At 46.6% G+C, this 20,115-nt stretch overlaps 1 protein-coding gene across 2 annotated transcripts in view; it reads right to left on the bottom strand.

Annotated features, from left to right (window-relative positions):
• LOC119445344 (focadhesin) overlaps positions 1-20,115 on the bottom strand; it is a 377,760-nt gene that overhangs the window by 110,237 nt on the left and 247,408 nt on the right. For both annotated transcript variants that reach the window (XM_037709656.2, XM_037709655.2), the window contains exon 26: positions 7,712-7,834. In XM_037709656.2, coding sequence (XP_037565584.1) covers positions 7,712-7,834 — 123 coding nt within the window. The remainder of the gene's footprint in view (positions 1-7,711; positions 7,835-20,115) is intronic.

A 20,115-nucleotide genomic window follows, 5' to 3' on the forward strand; every position in this document is an offset into this window, starting at 1 on the left:
ACTGCTGATCTGTCCCACATGATTTTTGATGTACATATATGGCGTCGACCTTATGTTCTACATTTCGCGCATATTTGACACCACTGGTTATTGAGAGGTGCTGCCTCCTCTGTGGAATCACCTAAAGTCATTTGAAATTGCATTTCCACTTACCAGGGTGAACAACTCAATTTTCTTACCTCCGAGCGCTTGCACATGTGGTCGCGCGCGCATCGGCTGCTACCTCCAAGGCGTGCATGGAGGAGACTAGTTTCTTAAGGCTGCGACTATCGTGTTTCTGGTAGCTTAGATATACCCCTATGAGGCCGAAGTTCAGAGATACTTATCAGTGTTCTTTATCTTTGCCTAGGGTTGCGGTTCCCCTTTCGGTTGCGGTTCACATATTCCCATACACTGGAGTGTGCGCAGTCGTTGATTTCGGTATGGCTGCACGCGTTGCCTCTTCTCGCAGTGATTGCTTAAACGTTTGTTCTACTGATTCGTTTCTGGCGCATTTCTTCTTCTGATGAAACATGTTTCTGGGACAACAAATTGATAGCCATAAATTTTGCTAGATATTTTTCTCAATCTCTTTGTGTATAGCATTATTGTGTGTATACTGTTGGTGCGAGTAAAGCATTTTTGAGAAAAAATAGTGCTTGCATTAAATTTTTTTTTGTATTCACCAGTTTTCAATCAATTCCCATTAATGGCAACTGTAATAACAGTTCTCGCAAGAAAAAAAGAATTTGACCCATGAAGCATTAACGGGAACAAAGCCAAAGAACAGACAAGGACACAGCGCTTGTCATTGTCTGTTCTTCAGTTTTGTCCTCGTTCAATAATTCACACTGTTAGACCTTGTATCATGCAGAACCAACTAGTAGCCCAATCTCTGATGTCACTAAGTGACTGCAAATCATTGGGTACCAAAGCTGTGCACTCATAACTGTGGCAACAGTTACTTCAATGAAACAATTTCTAAATTATTGTTACCTAGAAGAAAAGAAGCGCAAGACATAATACATTTACAAAAATGACCTGAGCGAGATGAAGCTGAAAGAGAGGAGCCAGCACACACAAGAGCTAAAAATAGCACCATCCCAACCGCACTAACGATCAAGAGGACAATGGCACAGCTTGGCCTGTCTTGATGTGTGCGTCCTTGCAAGAGCTTTAATGTAACACAGCCAATCCTGGCAGCAGTGCAATCCAAGAAGGGCCAACTGATAAGCATCACAGTGCCTCGGGTAAGGACCGAGCTTCTTTGCCTCTTTCTCCAGGTTTGGAGTTGATGTCTTGTCAAGTAGAGTTAGCAGGGGGCCTTTTGCACAGCTCAGGCATGGAAAAGAAAGCCGTGCACTAGTTTGTGGAGCATGGTTAGGGCACTGCCAACTTTATTTCATTGAATGATAATGATACGTAGTAGTTTGTGCCGCTATGAAAAGACGTGAGAAGAAGAGGAAGCTGATGTGACACTGGCATCGATCAGTGGTATCGCTCTGCCCTGTGGTATAGAGCTAAGCCTTCTCCCTGTATATATATATATATTGTGGGCGTTTATTACGCACGTCTTCTTCATCTGTATATTATCATCATCATTCTACGTTGCTCGATCCTCATCTTCAGTTATGTGTGATCATCATCATCGGGTGTGTGCCTTTGCTGGTTCGCTCCCGAGTACTCGGGCCGAATAAACGTGCCAACAGAGACGTCATAAGTGGTGGAGGTAGCTCCTTCGATCCTCAGTCCTCTGCCTGCTCAGTCTAACCCCTGGAGCTACGTTCAGGCCGCCGCTTGCGCACACTGTCCACTAGCATGTCTCAGGACGCACTGTCACGGTCTCAGGGTGGTAAACACAGATCAACATGGATTATGAGAAGCTGTTGGGGGTAGCCAGTTCTCTGGGACTTAGCCGCGAAGAATCGCTTAGCCTTTTTGATAGAGCACAAAAAGAAGCTCGAGAAGCACGCGAAGCGGAAAAAGAAATTTTGTTGTTGAAGTTGCGTTTGGCCGATGTGTCTATCGGAAGAGATAACGCGGACAGATCGTCGGTTTCTTCGGAAATGGAGCCGCAAAGAACAAAGACAATTTGTCCACGAAAGTTAATGGCTCCATTTGACGATAAGCGAGATGACCTTGATGCTTATCTACATCGTTTTGAAAGGATTGCTTTAGGACAAGGCTGGGAGCGATCTGAGTGGGCGACAGCACTTAGTTTGTGTTTAGTTGGAGAAGCGTTGAACGTGTTCGGAAGAATGCCAGTATCTGAGTCAATGGACTACGACAAAGTCAAGAAAGCATTATTGCAGAGATTCAGGCTAACTGCAGAAGGATTCCGTGAGAAATTCCGGAATAGTAAACCAGAGCAATCAGAGACTGGTAAACAGTTTGCTTGCCGTTTAACAAATTATTTTGATAGATGGATGGAAATGGCAAACACAGAGAAGACGTACGAAGGAGTCAGGGAGCGCATTGTGATTGAGCAGTTCTTGACTTGTTGTAGCCCAAAACTCAATGTTTTTCTTAAAGAGCGTTCATTGAAAAGTCTAGATGATTTCGCTGAATCTGCTGACCAATTTCTGGAAGCGCAAGGCTTGAGGAATTTAGGAAAAAACGAAGGAGAAACGCATAAAAGAGACGATCATGTAACCCTAGTTAGGCAAGGTGCGGTACCTAAGGTACTTAGATGTTTCCTGTGCAACCGCGTCAGGCATCGTGCAGTCGATTGTCGTGTAGCAGGGAACCGACCACAGGCGCATATCATTTGTCAACACTGCAAGAGACGAGGACACCGCACAGAAGATTGCAGACTACAGAACCGAGAAAAGGCAGCAGGCGTGGTTTTGTTAAATGGTGGAAAGGCAGCATTATCGCAAGAATCGACCAAGGATACCCAGGATACGTCGAAAACCATGCTCCCGGACAACCAGGACGCGTTCGAGAAGAAGAGACTATCATTGGGTCTTCCTGTAGTTGATGGAGAGATCAACGGAATACGAGTCTCAGTTCTTCGAGATAGTGGGACCAACACGGCCTTGGTGAGACGGAAGTTTGATTCGAGAGCAAGAACTAACAGGAGAAACAGCGGCGGTTATCATGGTCGACAGCACGGTTAGGCATTTACCTGAGGCCAGAATTCAAGTTTCTACTCCCTACTACTCCGGATGGCTGATAGTGAAGTGTGTAGATAAGCCACTATATGATTTAATATTGGGCAATCTACCAGGGGTAAGAAGCGTCGATGACCCAGATATCAAGTGGAAGAGCAGCTGCACCAACACGGGAAAAGCGAAAGAAAAACAGCAGGAGCGCGATCCTAACATGACGACACAAAGAATTAAAACTTCGGAGAATAGTCCAGCAGTGTCGTCGGCGATAGCCACAAGATCAAGTACGCAGCGAACATTGAGGGCACTGAAGATACCTACAACCGAAGTACTTGCGGTGACGCCAACAGAATTTGCAGAAATGCAAAGAAAGGATGATTCACTACAAGCCTGCTTTGAGAAGGAAGGAGAGTCGACTACAAATAAAAGAGGAAGAACTATTTTTGAATTCCAGAAGAAAAATGGGTTGTTGTACAGAAGATGCAAGTTTACCTCGGGCAGAGAAGTGATGCAGTTGGTGGTTCCTAAACCACTATGACGGACGGTTTTGAATTTGGGACACGACAGCATCATGGCCGGGCACCAAGGCATAAAAAGAACGGTGGCGAGGATCACAGAAGAATTTTTCTGGCCAGGGCTACAAAGCGAAGTAAAGCGATATGTAAAATCCAGTGACATTTGCCAGCGGACGATACCAAAAGGACGAGTGAAACGAGTTCCACTTGGGAATATGCCAACCATTGACATGCCATTTCAGAGAGTAGCGATAGACATCGTAGGACCAATAAAGCCGGTATCAGCAAAAGGAAGCCGCTATGTTCTCACGATGGTCGATATGGCGACAAGATATCCAGAAGCCATCGCATTAAAAGGCATAGATTCAATTCAGGTTGCCGAGGCTCTAATAGAGATGTGCTCTCGGTATGGTCTGCCCCGAGAAATCCTTAGTGACCGGGGATCCAACTTCACATCTGACCTAATGAAGGAGTTCAACAGGTTGCTCTCGATAAAGCAGTTGCTCACAACGCCGTATCATCCTATGGCGAATGGCCTGGTAGAAAGATTTAATGGCACATTGAAGAACATGATAAAGAAGATGTGTCAAGAAAGACCTACGGATTGGGACCGTTACCTACCAGCATTATTGTTTGCATACAGAGAAGTGCCACAAGCAAGTCTCAATTTTTCACCGTTCGAGATGTTGTATGGACGCACGGTTAGAGATCCGTTAACTATCCTCAAGGAGGTATGGGCAAATGAAGGACTCGACACCGAAGTCAAAATAACATACACCTACGTGTTGGAACTTCGAGAGAAGCTGGAAGAAACGTGCAAGTTAGCACATCGTAGTTTGGAGGAAGCCAAAGAACGCTATAAGACCTATTACAACAAGAAGGCAGTAGCAAGACGGCTCAATCCAGGAGACAAAGCACTTATCCTTCTACCCAGTGATGGAAACAAACTGTTGATGAAGTGGAAGGGACCATTTGAGGTAATCCAGAAAAGGAACGAGATGGATTACGAGCTCCTGGTGAACGATTCTAAAAAAGTATTTCACATCAACATGTTAAAGAAATATGAAGAGAGACCTAATTCGCAAGAATCCGAAGTTGTCAACATGGTAGTCACAGAAGAGAAAGAAGACTTTGAAGTACACACCTACAACCACAAGAAAACCATGGGGCTAGAAAAAGCAGTCATTAATCCATGTCTGGACGGAGAAGAAGCAGCAGAGTTAAAATCATTATTGCAAAAGTATGAGAAGTTATTCTCAGACCTCCAAGGAAGAACAAATGTGATTGAGTGCAAGTTAGAATGCACCATGGACACACCAGTGTACGTCAAACAATACCCATTGCCACTTGTGGTTCAAGAGTCTATCGAGAAGGAAGTTGACGAGATGTTACGTCAAGACATCATTGAAAGGTCACATCAGCTTACAACGCACCTCTGGTCGTTGTGAAGAAACCAGACGGCTCTAATAGGCTTTGTGTAGACTTCAGGAGGTTAAACAGTGTATTAGTGTCTGACTCTGAGCCAATACCAAGAGTGGACGTTGTTTTTGCAAAGGTGGCAAGAAAAAAGTTCTTTTCAAAGCTTGATTTAGCGAAGGGGTACTGGCAAATACCCATGGAGAAGACATCCAAAGAAAAGACGGCATTTTCAAGTACAAATGGGCTATTTCAATTCAAGTACATGCCATTTGGACTAAAGACAGCCGCTGCAGTATTTACGAAACTCATGAGAAGAGTACTTCACGGTCTGAAAAACGTAGAACATTATATTGACGATATTTTGGTGGCAACAGACACTTGGGAAGAGCACCTGGAAGTATTAGAAGGATTATTTTATAGACTACAGGAAGCCAAGCTGACCATCAAGCCAACAAAGTGTGAATTTGGTTTTCACGCGGTGTCATTTTTGGGACACAAGCTAGGCATGGGACGCATTTCGACGAAAGAGGAAATACTAGAGAAGATTCAAGAAGCAAACCCACCGAAGAACAAGAAAGAAGTACAGTCTTTTCTGGGATTGACAGGATTTTACAGAGACTTCATTCCACATTATGCGGAGATAGCTGATCCTTTGGTGGAATTAACAAAGAAAGGTGCAAGCAATATAGTGAAATGGACAAAAGCGCAACAGGACGCATTTGAAACACTCAAGCAGCACATGGAGAATCCTCCCATTCTGGTGGCGCCCAACTTAGAAAGCGAATTTGTTTTGCGCACAGATGCTTCAGAAAAAGCGCTTGGGGCGGTGTTGTTGCAAGAAAACGACAATGTATTACATCCGGTATTCTATGCAAGCAAACGATTGCTCGAAAGGGAAAGGCACTACTCGACTGTGGAAAAAGAATGTTTAGCTCTTGTATGGGCAGTCAAACGGTTTCACATATACCTGTATGGAAAACATTTTAGGGTGCAGACAGATCACCAACCCCTTGAGTTCCTAAATAAAGCAAAGTTGACTAATTCCAGAGTGATGAGATGGAGCCTTGCGCTTCAAGAATAGTTTCCACGTGGAATACATCAAGGGAAGAGAAAATGTTGGAGCAGATTTTATGAGTAGAACTTCATAGTATATAGCGTCACAAGTGTTATTAAGGGTTTACCCTAGCAGTGTTGTGGTTTAGGAGTATTGGGCAATGACTGTTTTGTGTGCAATGGTGATATTAGTGCGAGACCGAGTATTCAGGAAATAAATCCTGGCAGGCTCGCCAATATTTTGTCACGGTCTCAGGGTGGTAAACACGACGCAAGGAGCGTTTGGGTTAAGAAAAGCCTTTATGGGGCATGATCACAAGAAAAATACAAATATTAAGAAAACACGCGTTATCAAACCAATATCTAAACCCTAACACAACAAACTATATACAAAGCTGGATAATTACAAATACTAACTTAAGTCCTCGCACACGACGTATAAACAGTTCAAAATATTTACATGAAGTCCCTTGACATGGCCACGTCACGTCGTCGTCGCTGCTTCCGGCGACACGTTGTTGGGCCCGCTGATGCGTCGTAGAGTCGGCGTCGCTGATTCCGACATTCGGCCCTCGGTTGAGCTGGTCAGGAGGTCAGGATGGTGGGGTGACCTGAGCGCCTGGAGCGCCCGGTCAACTCCGCAAGCCTGCGGATCGTAGCCGCAGGGAATCCGGGAAGCAGCGCCGTCAGCCCGTAGCTGCGGCTTCCGATGGGGCGTTCGCTCAGCTCGCGGGTCGTGGCCGCGGCAGCTGAAGCACAGCTTCCATTGGGTTGCCGCCGTCTCCGCGATTCACCCGTCCTGTTCGGCCTCCAGCTCCTTCTGCCTGCCTGCGTCCCAGAGCGTAGCTGGGCTGCTCTCTTCGGCTACGTGTCCCTTATCCCATTGGCCACGTAGCTGCGCGTGCACTTTTGCGCTTCTTCTTTTGCTTTCATGTTGTATTCCTTTGAGACGCTCTTATTTTCTAACTTCTTCTTTCTTTATTTCTGTCACCGACTCCACGTGTCTTCTTGTTCTCTTCTTCTGCTTTTTCTTTTTCTTTCTTTCTTCATTTTGTGGCTCATGACACGCACCCCCCTCCACCTCTACCGCTACCGTTCTGGCACCACCAGCCACCCCTTACATCTTAAGCAGCCACCAGCGTGACCCCCATCTCTTCGCTGGTCTTCGTGGCGAAGATGTGGAGGACTGGCTGGATGACTATGAGCGAGTAAGTTCCGCTAATCATTGGGATGACCCCCACAAGCTACGCCACATCTCCTTCTACCTGACGGGTGTGGTGAAGACATGGTTCTTCAACCACGAGATAGACTTTACTGACTGGGCTGCCTTCAAGCAGCAGCTCCGCCAAGTATTTGGTACACCGGCCGTTCGTCCTACCATCGCAAAGAAAACCCTCGATACTCGCCAACAGCAGCCAGGCGAGTCTTACACATTGTATATCGAGGATGTTCTTGTACTTTGCCGCCGTGTGATTTCATCTATGTCAGAGTCAGACAATGCGTGCCACGTTCTGAAAGGCATTAGATCAGTCGCCTTCAATGCCCTTGCCATCAAGAACCCCGCTACAATTACTGACATTAGGCATTTTACAATAAAATCATAAAAGTTGGCAAGTATGTCATGGTGAGACCCACCTGTGCCAGCAGGGCTTCCATCCAATGGGGCAGGAGTGACGCCCACAGCAGCGGCCCCTTGGGGTGCTTCCTCTCCACCAGGGTGCGCACCAGCAGACCCACCGACAGGGCAGTGCCCTGGCACTGCAAGTGACAGGGCACGACAACAGAAATGCGCATTCCACTTTTGTAAGAACTAGGGAACGCTGACTAGCACTAACACATTTTCTATGGTATAGGAAAACATTTTCAAAGCCCTGGTTAGAGAGACATCTGCACTTATTATCCAATAGGGCGTAGCAGCAAGTCGCCGTCACTGGCGTTCGCATACCAGCCCCAGCTTACTTTCAGAAAGCCGTACAAGGGTAAAAGTGGGAGATGCGTGAACATAAGATTCGGGGAATATCAGCAGTCAGGCTCTGTGCAATCCCACTTTGCAAAGGATTTCTGTGAGTGCGATTGTGCACGTTATTTTAACGATACAGTCAAAACCACTTCTATGAATAGTATTCAAGTGCCAAGACTATCCCACTGTTATAACCAGGTTGCATGAAAAATGTAGAGGGGACAAGCATGAAGTACAGTCGAACCAACTTATAGCATTACTGGTTTTAAAGGGACCCTGAAACGATTTTGACGCTTTTGTACAAACGTACTGACTCGTTAGAGTAGGTCCTTCTGATCATTAATTGACGCATCTAAACGCTCCACGTAAAGCGTGTAATTTATTATAAGGTTTTAAAAAGGTACATCGCTACCGATCGCAGCACGCCAATCGGCTGAGTTTTGTGCTCAAGTGACGCGATTTGCCCATAACACGTCAGTGGGCCAGCTATCCGATTGGCTGCCCAGGGCGCGTCATCGATAATTTTTCCAACATTATGGTGAACAAATGTTGTTCGCAATAGCTTAGGTGTTCGTTAATTTGTTTCTATAAAAAGAAAGTAACAGAAAGAGAATGCACAAGGACATGTATCACTACACTAAAAGCACTTCCAGCCCACAGCAAGTGTCGTCTGCTTGTGTTAAAACGTGCTCCGTGTTGACAAGAGCTGCGCGGTCAATGTTGGTCTTGTTCTTTCTTTTCGCAAGCACCATGGTTTGCCCTTGTTGCGTTGTGGGCTGCAAACGTAGCGATCGGCGACATGTCAAGCTGCAACATCGTGCCCCGCTGCAAGGCAGCAGACGAGCGGAGTGGCTGCAGCACATTGGACTGTTGGTATACAAATGGTGCCAGAATCCATTCGTTTGTGGCCGTCACTTCACCTTGAAGGATTGTCACAATAGAGTTTAGTGTGTTCGGTATTCAGCTAAACGCAAACGCAAGTGTACTGGCCATTCTACCACGTTTTACGTGCTGAACGGAGGCGCAAACGTGAACTGCTTGCACGGTGCAGCCACCTGGCGGCACGAAGCTCAACCAAACACACAGCTAATATAGCAGTAACCAAGTTCTTACATATTTAAAAAGAGCACCAAAAACACAGACAAGAAAGAACACAGGATGAGCGCTGACTGCCAACAACACCTTTATTGAAGCCTGCGCAAATATGTACAATTCGCAACAGGCAGAAAGAGAACAAAAAAGGTGAAAGGGAAGGTGAGTCATCGTCAGTCAACTCCTGCTGCGCATGCGTCAATAACACTAAAAAATACAATTTTAACAATACACATGGTGGGCACAGGCTAAAGTGATTGTTACGAATTGTATATATTTGCGCAGGCTTCAATAAAGGTGTTGTTGGCAGTCAGCACTCGTCCTGTGTTCTTTCTTGTCCGTGTTTTTGGCGCTGTTTTAAATATGTATGATCAGTACCAACTAGCTCGCACCCAAACCATTCTAAGTTCTTTCTACTTTACTGCTGGTTCAAATTTTTGGCAGGAGCATAATCTTGAACACGGTGTCTTTTTATATGTTTAAAATGTTTTACACTTGGTTACAGGAATATTAGCTCTGTATTTGGCTGGTAAAGCTCTGCACCACCAGATGGCTGGACCGTGCATGCCGATCAGGACGCTCAAATACGTCTACGAAGCTCCTACATCGCAACGGTGTGGAGGGGCTTTAGTTTACGCGTCTGGCTATTCGTCAAAACACCCAGCTCGCCTGTGGTTACCGTAATACCAGACACGCTCGGCGCTGCGACACAACGCTCGCAACGCACGCTGCTTGATCGCTCTCGCTGGGGATCGACGGCCGGGCGGCTAGCGGAGAGGTTGGAGAGCCTTCGCGCGCTGGCTCCAAGACAACCGGAAATAGACGACAACGTACGTCGACAACATGACGTAGAGCAAGCAAAGGCGGAGCTTAGCCCCAATCACTCGGTGAACGAGTTGAGGAGGAAATGCATGGCTAGGAAGGAGAGTAACTTGTAATCATCCGTAGCTCTCTTAATATGAGATGCTTCACTTAAATTGTGACGCGAATGGTTTACTGTAGCTGTACCCTACGTGTCTACAAAATTTGTCCGAGCCGTTTCAGGGACTCTTTAACAATACTCAGATGCAACAATGAGCAGCTGCTGCACCATGAACTTTTGTGACCAGTGTGTTCTAAGGTAAAATAAACCGCTTCTGTGGTGTTTTTTCCAAAAGTAAACAATGCCACAGAAGAATCAGGCAGACACAAATGCAAAATAAATCATGCACACAAGTACTTAGAATGTGTCGACAACATTGTCTACAAGATCTCTTTCATGTGCGAAAGATCATACATAGGGCAGGTAGGCCGCTGTATTAATATCAGGTTAAGGGGGGACATGGCATCTGAAGGTTTCTTAATTTATTTATTGAGCAAATTCAACCTAAATGCACAGATCTATGTATTTTCTTGTGCTGATTTTAAAAATGCAATTACTTTTGTTGTGGCTGAAGTAATTAATGAGATAATTAAATGTTAATTATTATTATTTAGTGAAACAATAGATAAAAATATACTGGCCAGAAAGTTATATTTATTGCATGTGTGGAAAGCAGAATGTATAAGGATTGCATTGCTGCAAGCAGTTTTCCAATCCAACAACAAATAGCAATTTAACAGCTTATGAAAGTTCAGTGTTTACAGCACAGCTACTAATTAAAAAAAAAGAAAGCGAATAAAAAATTGCAGAGATAGAAAAATAAGAATGTGCTTGCAGCATTTCAAGCTTTATTCATTTAGCTGCGTATAGCAAAAAAAAATACAGCTGCAGCTGTCCTACAGCTTGAGATATCGTTGCTCTGAACGGGCAGGGTGAGTAAAAAGCTAGTTCTGAGAAAATCAAGAAAAACGAAAACAGCTCGATTTATTCAGAAATATGGCAAAATGTTTACAAGTTACCAGCTGTAACTGGCTAGTATCCCCCTGGCACATAGTCATTTTGGGAATTGTTGCCCGTGTGACGTTTTTTGAGGGCCTGATGCATGTTTTCAGCTGATGCACGCTTTTGAGCTGAAGCTTTCAATCGCCGCCGATCTTTTTCAGCCATGCGATCACTGCAAAATGAGCTGGGGTTGAGGCTTAGCTCTTGCATTATAGATGCAGACGCTTTGACGTTCCCTGCGTTAAACTTCAGCACTGCTTCTGCCACAGCTGCCTGTACGGTGAACAGGGAGGCATGGCGATCCTTTGGTGCAAGAGACCAGATAACAGAGTGGAGGCTCTCGTTGCTGTTTTGGGTCTTTCCCCTCTGGCACCTCTCAAGCAACTTCTTTTCACTCAAACGCTCGTAAATAGGCAGCAAGGCCTGGCAAACATGAGGAGGCAGGTTTCGGGGATGTTTTGGGGCCGGCTCGCCCCTAGCCTCTGCGGCATTTTGACGGCACCACGAATTGGGGCCTGTTGGGCAAAATGTGTGGTTTGAGTCAAAGTCATTGGAGGTGATGTGATAGTAAGTTGCCATCACTGCCTTGTGCATGGCATCTACGTCTCCTTTATGCGTTTTTAGCGCCCATCCGTAATACGAGCTTAGTCTCGTAATTAGGTCTGCTGTGAGCCGACCCTTTCCACCGAGGCTCTGAAGGCCAGAAGCTTTGTTTTTAGAAACAAGATTGCGCAACGCCGTACCCATCCGTTTCTGGACGTGGTTTACGCAATCCTCCTTGTTTATTTGCAAATAACCGTAAACTTTTTCCTCTTGCAGTGCAAGATAGGTACGGCTATCCCCATCACTCAATATAGTGGTGTAACGGAGGTTGTGCCGTTCGAGGGACCTTTTGAACAAAATGAGGGCGGCCTCCACTTCCATTTCTCCCGATTTTTTCTCGGTGTTCTTCTGGCACTGGTGATTCTTCTTCCAGTTTCCGAAAGAAGGATCATTTTCATTTGGGCCCGTCTCGCATCCCGCGCAAAAATTACTCAAGACAACGTAATCTAAACAAAGACCAGTAAACAGTTCGATCACGGCGCCGACGCCGATGTGAGAGGTGTGTCCGCGGGTCATCCACGACCCATCGTACGACACCGTGATGTTCCCGGGGTTGTTGAGGCACAATTCACCGTAAAGTTTGCGAACCGAGCGCGCGCACTCGCTTGTCACGTTTCGGGCAGCACGATCGGCGGCGGGAGTCAGCTTTTCCTTGACGTAGCGTTGCCACGTCTTCGTGTGAAGTCCGCGACGGCTAATGTTCATCGTGGAAAACACATCATTGAGGGCTGTTTGCCGGTTTCCCGTTGCTTGCATTGCTCGAGCAGCGAGAACGTTCACAACGAACGGGTTCGATTTCTGTTCACCGCGGATGCGCGGCGAGCTCCACGTCGACGTAACATCACCACAGTTCCCGCACATAAGAATTAACTTGACAGAGAGTCCATATTCGTGCTCACCTCTGATGATTTTCATATCCCCGCCACTGCATTCGTTGCAATTCATTCGCGCAAGCAGAATGTTCACCGCATCTAAACTTACTATAGTAAACACGGTCCCATCAAGCGGCTCAACGGGTTCAGCTGCGGCATCGGTGTTATCAGTCAGGAGATAACGCTTCCTTTCCGTCGCGGGAGTGGACGACAGCTGCTGAAGCTTTTCTTTGGTTCTTTTTTTGCTCTCTTCCACTTCTGCGGGCTTCAGAAACTTCGTATCGTGACGAACGCGACCTTCGACACCTTCGCACGGCGACGGGCTTGTTAGGCCTAGGCCTACATCGGCGGTGTCAGCAGAGGCGGGTTCAGAGGGGGACGCGACGACTTCGACGTCCGGATGTGTTGCGCTACGCTTCTTGAAGTTGTTGATAAGTGCACGTCGCACCTTCTTTGCACCGAACGTATTCTTCGTATGGAATTTCTTACGGGCCATCGCGTAGCACGGTGTCAATTCACTTGTCAATGACTCGACGCTCGGACAAGATGGCGCACACCCGACCGCGCGGATGAGCGCATGCAGACGACGAGAAAGGAATCCCGCCAATCGTATGCCGAGCACAGGTCACGTGCGCTAAACAGCCAATAAGGGGCCGCGCTGGGACTTTTTTTCGGCGCGGTACTTTGAGAAAGCCAATGGCAGCATGGTACCGGAGTTGGCGCGAATTTCAAGACGAAAGATCACCCTTTCAAATGACACCAAAATGTCCGCGATACGATGCGTGAAACGGCAACTGCGCTTCGCGAAAAAAGTACCATTTTTGAGATAACTTCGGTTGTAATTCTGCAGGTATCGACTAAATAAAGTGATGTTGTGGCTAAGATATTGATTCAAGGGTGAAGAAACTTAGTGTAGTTGGGGGAAAATACCTGCAGATTTCAAAAATTTCATTTTCCAAAAGTCGATTTTTTTGCGATTTTTTCGTCCCAAAGAGCCGTGTCCCCCCTTAAGGGAGCACAGGAATGCGACAGAAATGCTCCAGTCACCAGGACATTTGGCGGCACACTGAACACAATGTGGCTGCAAACCCATCTTTAACAAAACCAAGGCTTTCGCTCGCTGCAGTTCTCAGAAATGCACGTGAAATCTTGGAAGCTTACTTCATGGTAAAAGATTTCTTGGGAAACTACGTTAGCATACCTTCTGTGGTGCTGGGAGAAACAGCCTTTAACTCTTTCCTTACCACGCCACAAGGCATCGATCACTGGTGAATGATGTTTTTGAGCACTTATTTTAAATAAAGCCACTGCGCACCTGGGCTCGTAGCGCCATCATGATGATTGTATACAAACTAGAGTTGCCGTTTCTGCATGGTTCACATTTTTATTGTATGGCAGAGATTATTAAAGAGCGCTTGAGTTCAAAGCATACTTGAACAGCGCAATGGCGTCAACGTCCAAAAGCACACGCGCTCGAAAAAAAGCAGTTTTGCTTGGTCCCGATGCTGATAGAAGCAATCTTTCGGACTCTTCAACAGTGATGAATAGGACATTGACGTCGCATCGTTGGAGCTTAGTTCGGATTAGAAAACTTCAGCAGACCAGCCGGAAACGTAAGCTGTTATCCGTCGGTAAGTTTCATTTTTGCCTTCCGTTTTGTTTTCTAGGGCTGTTTTTTACGTTTGATTTCTAGGGCTGTTTTTTCTTTATAGTGTGTCCACTTCATTTGGACAAGACGTGTTGCCATCAATTCAAAGAAGCGTAGAGTTTCAACCCCAGAGAGATCCAGGCATTGACCTTGGGATGACGCTTCGTAGTGGCCCGAAGCAGCTGGCGAGAGCTCCGAATCTTTTGAGCCTGTTTTTTACGGCGGAGGTCGTTAGTGCTATCTGTGTCAACGCCAACAAATATGCATGGATGCTCATTCTTAACAAACCAACATACAGCGAGAAGGATGGCTCGTGGAAGGAAGTGACCCCTGCAGATAGTATGAAGATCATCGCCCTCCTGCTGCGCATGGGAATACTGAAATTTCCGCGGCTGCATTTGAATTGGAGCACAGCAAAATTGTTTTCCGGACTTCTCCCACCAAACATTATGTCAAGGCGACATTTTACAATGCCCCTGGCCATGCTACATGTTTCTGACCCAGATACCAACAACGGCGCTGCCGCACGAAAACTGGACAAGGTGTCCTGGCTACTTCAACACATCAACAATTGCTCCACAACATTTTTTCAGCCATATTGTGAAATTTCAGTGGATGAAAGAATGGTTAAATCCAAAGCACAGTCTGGAATTAGGCAATACACCATCCAACTCATAGTGTATACAGGGAAGCGTGACAAATCTACCACCAATGGGCTGGCCTTTGATGCGGTGACTAAGCTTTGCAACAAGCATCTTGACCGTGGGTACATTATTTATAAGGACAATTTCTATCAGCTCGACCTCTCTTCTTGTGCACCTCTCGAAACAACTGTGATTTTTGCATTGATTTCAGCAACAGTCCTTGTTATCGAGATTGCTTAAGAGCACTTGCAAGTTGGTAGGCATTGGTTGTTTTTTGCAAGGCTTTGGTTACGGCGGCAATAATAGCGGTAGTGGCGTTTCACATGATGCCGCACTGACGGCGTAGTCGGTCCAAGATCAGTTGCGCTGGCGGCCATCTCCTTTCCGGGTTTCGGCAATGAAGTGACTGTGCGTGCAGCGGTTACTGTTGCGCAGTGCGACTTCTTTATTAAAACCCCGTTTTTCCCTGGCTCGTGTGGGTGTTCTCAACATGGCTGAGTGCATACACAGCCCGCATGCCCTGTTTTCGAGGTAATCTGCCGCGTGTGCAAAGACTGGGCTAGCTGAGATGGGATGGCATTGTGCGCTGTCTTCCTGTGCGTTTAGTGCTGGAGGTTGCATAATCTCGAGTTTTAGAGATGCGTTGAAGCAAGAGGCAGGCGAAGCATTCGCTGCCCACTACCTGCGCTTTTCACCATGGCGTCGTCCCACTGCAGGCGACACTATCAGCCGTATGGGCAGAGTAGACGCAAAAGCTTCACTCGCTTCACCTCGTATTGCCGATGGAAAAATATAGTCGACACGGCACAAAACCGCATCTTTCGTCACCGACTCTCAAATTCAACTACTTATATTTTGTTTTCATTAAAACTTGCTTTTTATGATTGCTTGATAATTCGGGAAATTTTGTGGCCCCTGCTATGTAAGAAAAATGCATCGGTGACTGCACTTATTTGAATAAAGGATTGAACTTCAATATAACGAAATTTCGATATAACGAAGCAAATCACCAATTTTATCGACTTAGTTATATTGAGGTTTAACTACTTCCAATGCACCTGTAGACAAAGGGTTGCAGGATGGCGCCTAAAACCTCAATGTTTTTCTCTTACATGACTGTCCCTGCACAAGTCCTTTAGGCAGCGCTCATCCAATTTCCTATGTTTAAACGTTGATTTATTAACCCAAGCAATGCACCAGCTAGCTTGACTGAAAGTTCTACTTAGATTGCCATGCAGCCTATTACGAGCGACAGAGCATGTTCACTGAATTAAGGACCACAATATGCACACATGGTGTAACCAAGTAAGTTACTTCAACACAATTTAACGCTGATTACAATTTTCCCCTTTTACCATGCACCCGTCATAGACCTTTTTAAGCCTTATACTTAACACTGCCATGACATATATTAATTGAGATGCTTTTATTTTAAATGCAAAGGAGCAGGAACGTGAACTCGCTGCACACTTTTACAATACAGTAAACCCTCGTTAACTAGAACTCGGATATCTCGAATTATCGGATAAGTTGAATTTTTCCCCTGGCACAGTAACATGGGTTTTTCACCCTTATCTCGAAATGCCACTGCACCGAACTCCGCATACCTCGAAACCTTTTGCTTGATTCTACATCACCTTCATCTACAGTTCTCGGCTGGCTGATCCCATTGATTATTCAAGCGGAGCGTCGCTACAAGCGTTGACGCGCGCAACAAGGGCGAGAAGGAGTAGCGTCAGCCAGAGGCGAGCGCGCCGCCACTTGTAAACATGCCAACTACGCACGGCAGTGCCTCGATGCCCGGTGCTCGGAGGCAGCTGTTCTGTGTGGCTGCGCTGGCGGTGGTGCAGGGCAGTGGCAAGCGCATTCCTGTGGCATTTGCTCCCAACGCGCGGCATGGCACTTTCGAGGGATACAGATCTTGCAGATCTTGAAGCCATTGTTCAGCTGACTGTAAATGGCGAAAACAATTTTGGAAGCCAGAATCTGTCGGAGTACGTCAAGCTTTGGACACCACCTAGTGCCCAAAGGTTAACAATGGCCTCAAGATCTGTGTCTTTATCTAGAGGGCGCAGTCGCTCAGGTGTCGCTTATCTGGTGCAGTGCGAAAACCACAATATTAATAATTATGAGGCATGCCGTTGTGGGAGACTGCAGATAATTTTGATCACCTGGGGCTCTTTAACATGTACCCAATGCACAGTACATGGCCATTTTATTGCGATAGCAATTATATGGACACTTCAAGCAGATTTCTGCCGTCCACGTCGCCGTCGTCGCCATGAGGTTCCGTATAAAGTCCAAGGGCGATAAAATCGTCGCTGCACGCCGTATGTGCGAGTGAAAGCGCGCGTGGGACGCGCACTATCACGGAGAGTGAATGCACGGCAGAAAGCAAATGCGACTTCCGTGGCGCAATGCTGTGGTGGTATGGGAGGGAGGGAGGGAGGGGGGGGGGGGGCGACGCTTTGCTGCGGCACTAAATGTGTATCTTGCAAGGGGAACTGGCGACGCAATCTCCCGCACGAAAGGAGCAAAGCAGGAAGGCAGCGCGGGAGTGAGAGGGGGGGGCTTCTACTCTGCCAACAAATGCGTTCATGTACTTTGCGCTTCGTTCCTTATTATATGTTTGCGCCGGTACGGGCTGCCAGTGTTGTCGCGCGCGCCGTATCTTGCAAGTGATCTCCACACGGCTCTGACCTTTGTATGTGCTGTGCATTCGGCCGCTCAGTTTCCGTTGAAGCAATAGACCGCACGAACCTTCGCTCGCTGCGGCGGCTGCGCTTGCTGCCAGCATTTTTACAATGGTTGTTTGCAGTCATCGAGTGTGATCTATTCATGTGTGCTTGTGCACGCTGACACCACGCTTGTTAATTAATTTAGTAAGTGAATGTGTCCAAGTTTATGCAGCCGATAAAACTACTATCCCTACTCCGAATAGCTCTCTACTAATTTGCTATCGCAATTGATGCTTCGCCTTGCGGGCGAAACTGCGACATTTTTGCATTTCACCTCCATCGAAATGCGGACACCACGGACAGGATTTGATCCAGTGCCCTCGTGCTTAGCAGTGCAACGCAAAATAAATTACACCACTACAGCGGGTAACTTTGCCTTGTCAATAAAGTAACTGGTTACATGTAATTGGTTACCGAAAAAAGTTGGAGTGTACGAATATTCGAAAACTTTTAATATGATCGAATATAAGATTTTTAGAATTTGTATTCTAATTGAAAACTAAATATTAGAAAATTTGTGACTATTTAGTTAGATACGAATTTCAGAAACAAACCATATATATAGCTGGCTGTTCGGGAGCACACAGGGTTCTTAGCGCTTGCTTCTTCGTGGTGATTTTTTTTATAACTTCGTGCTGCTGGCGAAATTTTGCCTGTACAGAACGCTTAGCCATTGGACGTTTAAGCTTTGCGGGAAAGCCAGCCTCTCAGTAGCAAGAGGCACGCGTATGCGGACAGCGAGGGTGCACTCTTTCGCAGCGCCCCTCCAATCCGAGCTCATTGCTTTAGAGCAAATACCATGAGTGACGGCTCGTACAGGGTCAAATGCGTCTGAATTTATGGACATTTGACGTTGTATAGTAAGGAACAGGTAGGCGAGAACAGACAGCTAGTGGAAATTACTCAATTTTCCAAGCTAACATGAGCCAAATACACAATAATTTAGTATAATGGCAGGGTCCTTCAATATTTTTCATCTGGTCATGAAACCTCCCTGAAAGTTTCATATAGGGAAAGCAGGTGGCACCAGAGGAGCTGGCGTAAGTAGAAGGTGAGCAATCTGCCGCGCCAGATGGCTGGGCTGCCCAATCATGCAAATCTTTCACGAGGAAAGGGGCTTCCCCCACAATTATTTCAGCATGTTTGTAGAGTGAAGATGCAACGGGAACTTATCGCAAAATTATTTATTGTGCAATGCATTTGTGTTTAAATTATACACGGCACCGTTCTATGATTGACGTCACGCCCATCCCCCGTAGAAGCCTTCCTTTCGTTTCGGCTGTCTCTATTTGCACTTTGTCTAGTTAGTCGTATAAATCAGTTATATTTGGTTAGTTAGTTCAGTGTGTTAGAAATTAGTTGATTAATTGGGAAGGTAATTATATTTGCTTAGTTATTAAAGTTATATTAGTGAATAATTTTGTTATTTCAGTTAAATGACTCAGTTAATCAGTTGGTTAGCTTTGTTACTTTGATTAGGTAAACAGTTTTATTAGTTACCTCATGGGTTCTCAAAGTGGGTTCCGCGGAACCTACGGGTTCCGCAGGTCCCTGCTCGGGGTTCCGCGAGCCACTGATAAATTTTCCCTGGTCCCGCTCTCGACAAGTGTCTAAAACGGCGAACACGAGGTGCGCTTGATCCAAAGAACCTCCATTACCCATGCCCGAGTGTCAAAAAGCACATCGTAGTGCGTAACAGCAACATGCGAACTGCGCAATAAATACGCAAGCAGCTTGTAGCCACCCAACCTCTGAGAACGGGCAGCGCGCCTAAGCTTTCGCACTTGAATCTCGGAGGCCGTAACTTACCACCATGCGCCTTTCTCCTATTTGTAGATAGGGTAGGTGCCGATAGCGTGCGCACTGACCTATACGTTGGAGGGGAAAAAAAAAAAACCGCGGAGCACCGCAAATGCGCGCCGCAGAAGAGCAAGAACGGCGTAGCGTCCAACCGAAACGAAGCGGCGCAGTCCGCATCGCCGTGGTCCTCAGCGGCAATCGTACGCGGCACGTGACTGACAGCAACGCCAAAGCGCTTCGTGCCTAGTTGTGCCTTTAAAGCCTTTATTCTTGCGTTTATCGCCGCGCGTAACACCGCGTTGGCGGCTAACCGCGTGCCTCCGTAAGTGCGTAGTCGCTATCTCTGATCGCGTCGATAATCACCGCAGTTTCGTCCGCAGCGGTTGCGGCAAATATTAGTTTCGTTTTCACTAGATGGGCGCGTCGGCTGCGTGCCTTCACAACTGTGTAGTCGCCTCCCATGGCAGCGTCGATAGCGACCTGCAGTTTCGTCCGCACTTCTTGCAGCGAAAGGTAGTTTCGTTTTGACTTGGTGTGTGTGTCAGCCGCCTGCCGTCTGAACCGTAAAGTGGCCGTCCATGATTGCGTCGATAGCGGCCGCGGTTTCGCTCACACTTCTTGCAGCGAACGGTAGTTTCGTTTTGACTTGGTGCGTGCGTCAGCCACCTGCCTTCTGAACCGCAAGGTCACCGTCCATGATTGCGTCGATAGCGGCCGCGGTTTCGTCGACAGCGGTTGCGGCAAGCAGTAGTTTCGCTTTTTCTCAGTGCAAAGCTGTCGAAGATAAAGAGCACCGGCTACATCGCAATGGACGGACA

This window comes from Dermacentor silvarum, chromosome 3 (assembly GCF_013339745.2).
Source record: "Dermacentor silvarum isolate Dsil-2018 chromosome 3, BIME_Dsil_1.4, whole genome shotgun sequence".
NCBI classification, from domain to species: Eukaryota; Metazoa; Arthropoda; class Arachnida; order Ixodida; family Ixodidae; genus Dermacentor; species Dermacentor silvarum.